The sequence below is a fragment of the Amphimedon queenslandica genome, unplaced genomic scaffold (genome assembly GCF_000090795.2).
Source record: "Amphimedon queenslandica unplaced genomic scaffold, v1.1 AMPQUscaffold_3444_Cont24562, whole genome shotgun sequence".
Taxonomy (NCBI): Eukaryota; Metazoa; Porifera; class Demospongiae; order Haplosclerida; family Niphatidae; genus Amphimedon; species Amphimedon queenslandica.
This window is the reverse complement of record NW_003556229.1, coordinates 1-1,406: the sequence shown is the minus strand read 5'-3', so window position 1 is coordinate 1,406 and position 1,406 is coordinate 1. Positions and strand designations below refer to the sequence as shown.

Below are 1,406 nucleotides of genomic sequence, written 5' to 3'. Positions count from 1 at the left end.
TATAGTCTCGCAATCAGTTCTGTATTAGTTAGTATGCTGGTCTGTATTTTAGTATGCTGGTCTGTATTTTAGTATGCTGGTCTGTATTTTAGTATGCTGGTCTGTATTTTAGTATGCTGGTCTGTATTTTAGTATGCTGGTCTGTATTTTAGTATGCTGGTCTGTGTTTTAGTATGCTGGTCTGTATTTTAGTATGCTGGTCTGTATTTTAGTATGCTGGTCTGTATTTTAGTATGCTGGTCTGTATTTTAGTATGCTGGTCTGTATTTTAGTATGCTGGTCTGTGTTTTAGTATTCACTACTCACTGTTTATCAGTAATGTCAGCCTCACTTTCATGGAGTGGTAATGATATTTTAATAATAATTTCAGTAACATACTTCAATAGTAACTCAACCACCTGAAAAAAATTCAATAGCCACCTAAAATTTCCACTCCCATGCTCCCATACTTCATACCTGTATTTCCCATTCCTTCAGTCCTGGACTGCATATGTCTCCATTGTGTTTCTTTGATGATTTATCATTATTATTAATGATTGATTTCTTAATGTCACTGACTACTTGATTAATCGCAGTGGAAACTTGAGAGAAAATTGGACCTAATTGATCTAGAAAATAATACAATAATTTATAATAATCCATTATCCATAGCTCCTCTTCTCTTCTCTCTATCCCTTACCTTCATTGTCCTCATAGTGTCTCTTCAGTCTCTCCAGCTTCTCTTCTAATGGAGAATACATCAGCAACATCTTACTGGAGCTAGATCCTAATAGAATAATAAATAAATAAATAAATAAATAATAATAATTTATACATGTGCAAGTACCTTCGCCATTACTAGTTGAGTTGTTTAACTTTTTACATTCTCTTTCATATTTAGCAAACATAGACTGGTGACTTTTATCTCTTCTAAAAACACAACAACAAACAACAAAATAACATTAACATGTACATATATGTACACTTATTAATTATACACTATTAGTTGTACATGTACATGTACACTATTACAATTGTATACTTATTACATGTACATGTACACGTATGTTCTTTAGTACTTCTTAAGTGCTTCAATGAGTCTTTCCCTTGTATCAAGAGGTGAAGGAACCTGTCCAAAAATTAAAATAATCATTAAAATATTCAACAATATTAACAGTAATATATCAACAATAACAATTAACAATAATAATATCAATAATAATATATACATGTAATACAGCAATATAAACAGTAAAATCTCTCTTTCTTTCTCACTTGTCTAGGAGCTAATAATAATCTCAGTATCCTTCCAGTATAGTAAGGCTGATTGAACATTTGATACTCCAACAGTTTATTAGGAATAGTCTGACAATTGTTAGCCTCAAATGAAGACATTATGTCATTTAATTCAACTTCAGCCATTGAGA

General features: G+C 31.2%; 1 protein-coding gene across 2 annotated transcripts; it reads right to left on the bottom strand.

The window, feature by feature from the left end:
* Positions 1-209: 209 nt before the first annotated feature.
* LOC109592932 (Fanconi anemia group A protein homolog) lies at positions 210-1,399 on the bottom strand. Of its 2 annotated transcripts, XM_020008236.1 has the most exons (7): positions 1,255-1,399; positions 1,059-1,108; positions 827-909; positions 680-766; positions 457-608; positions 379-398; positions 210-330 (listed from the first exon to the last, which is right to left on the bottom strand). In XM_020008236.1, exons 1-7 carry the CDS (start codon positions 1,372-1,374, stop codon positions 303-305), a joined length of 540 nt encoding a protein of 179 aa, XP_019863795.1. In that variant the 5' UTR covers positions 1,375-1,399; the 3' UTR covers positions 210-302. The 2 variants fall into 2 exon arrangements, with proteins under 2 accessions (XP_019863795.1, XP_019863794.1); XM_020008235.1 differs by having other exon boundaries at positions 210-398.
* Positions 1,400-1,406: the final 7 nt, after the last annotated feature.

What these genes read in the sequence shown, in the direction of transcription:
- LOC109592932 (XM_020008235.1), bottom strand. Translation starts at nt 1,374, where the DNA reads ATGTCTTCATTTGAGGCTAACAATTGTCAGACTATTCCTAATAAACTG. An exon ending in CTCAACTAGTAATGGCGAAG is followed by an intron (nt 767 to 826) that starts GTACTTGCACAT and finishes TTATTCTATTAG; the next exon opens with GATCTAGCTCCAGTAAGATG. An exon ending in TGAAGGAATGGGAAATACAG is followed by an intron (nt 399 to 456) that starts GTATGAAGTATG and finishes AATTTTTTTCAG; the next exon opens with GTGGTTGAGTTACTATTGAA.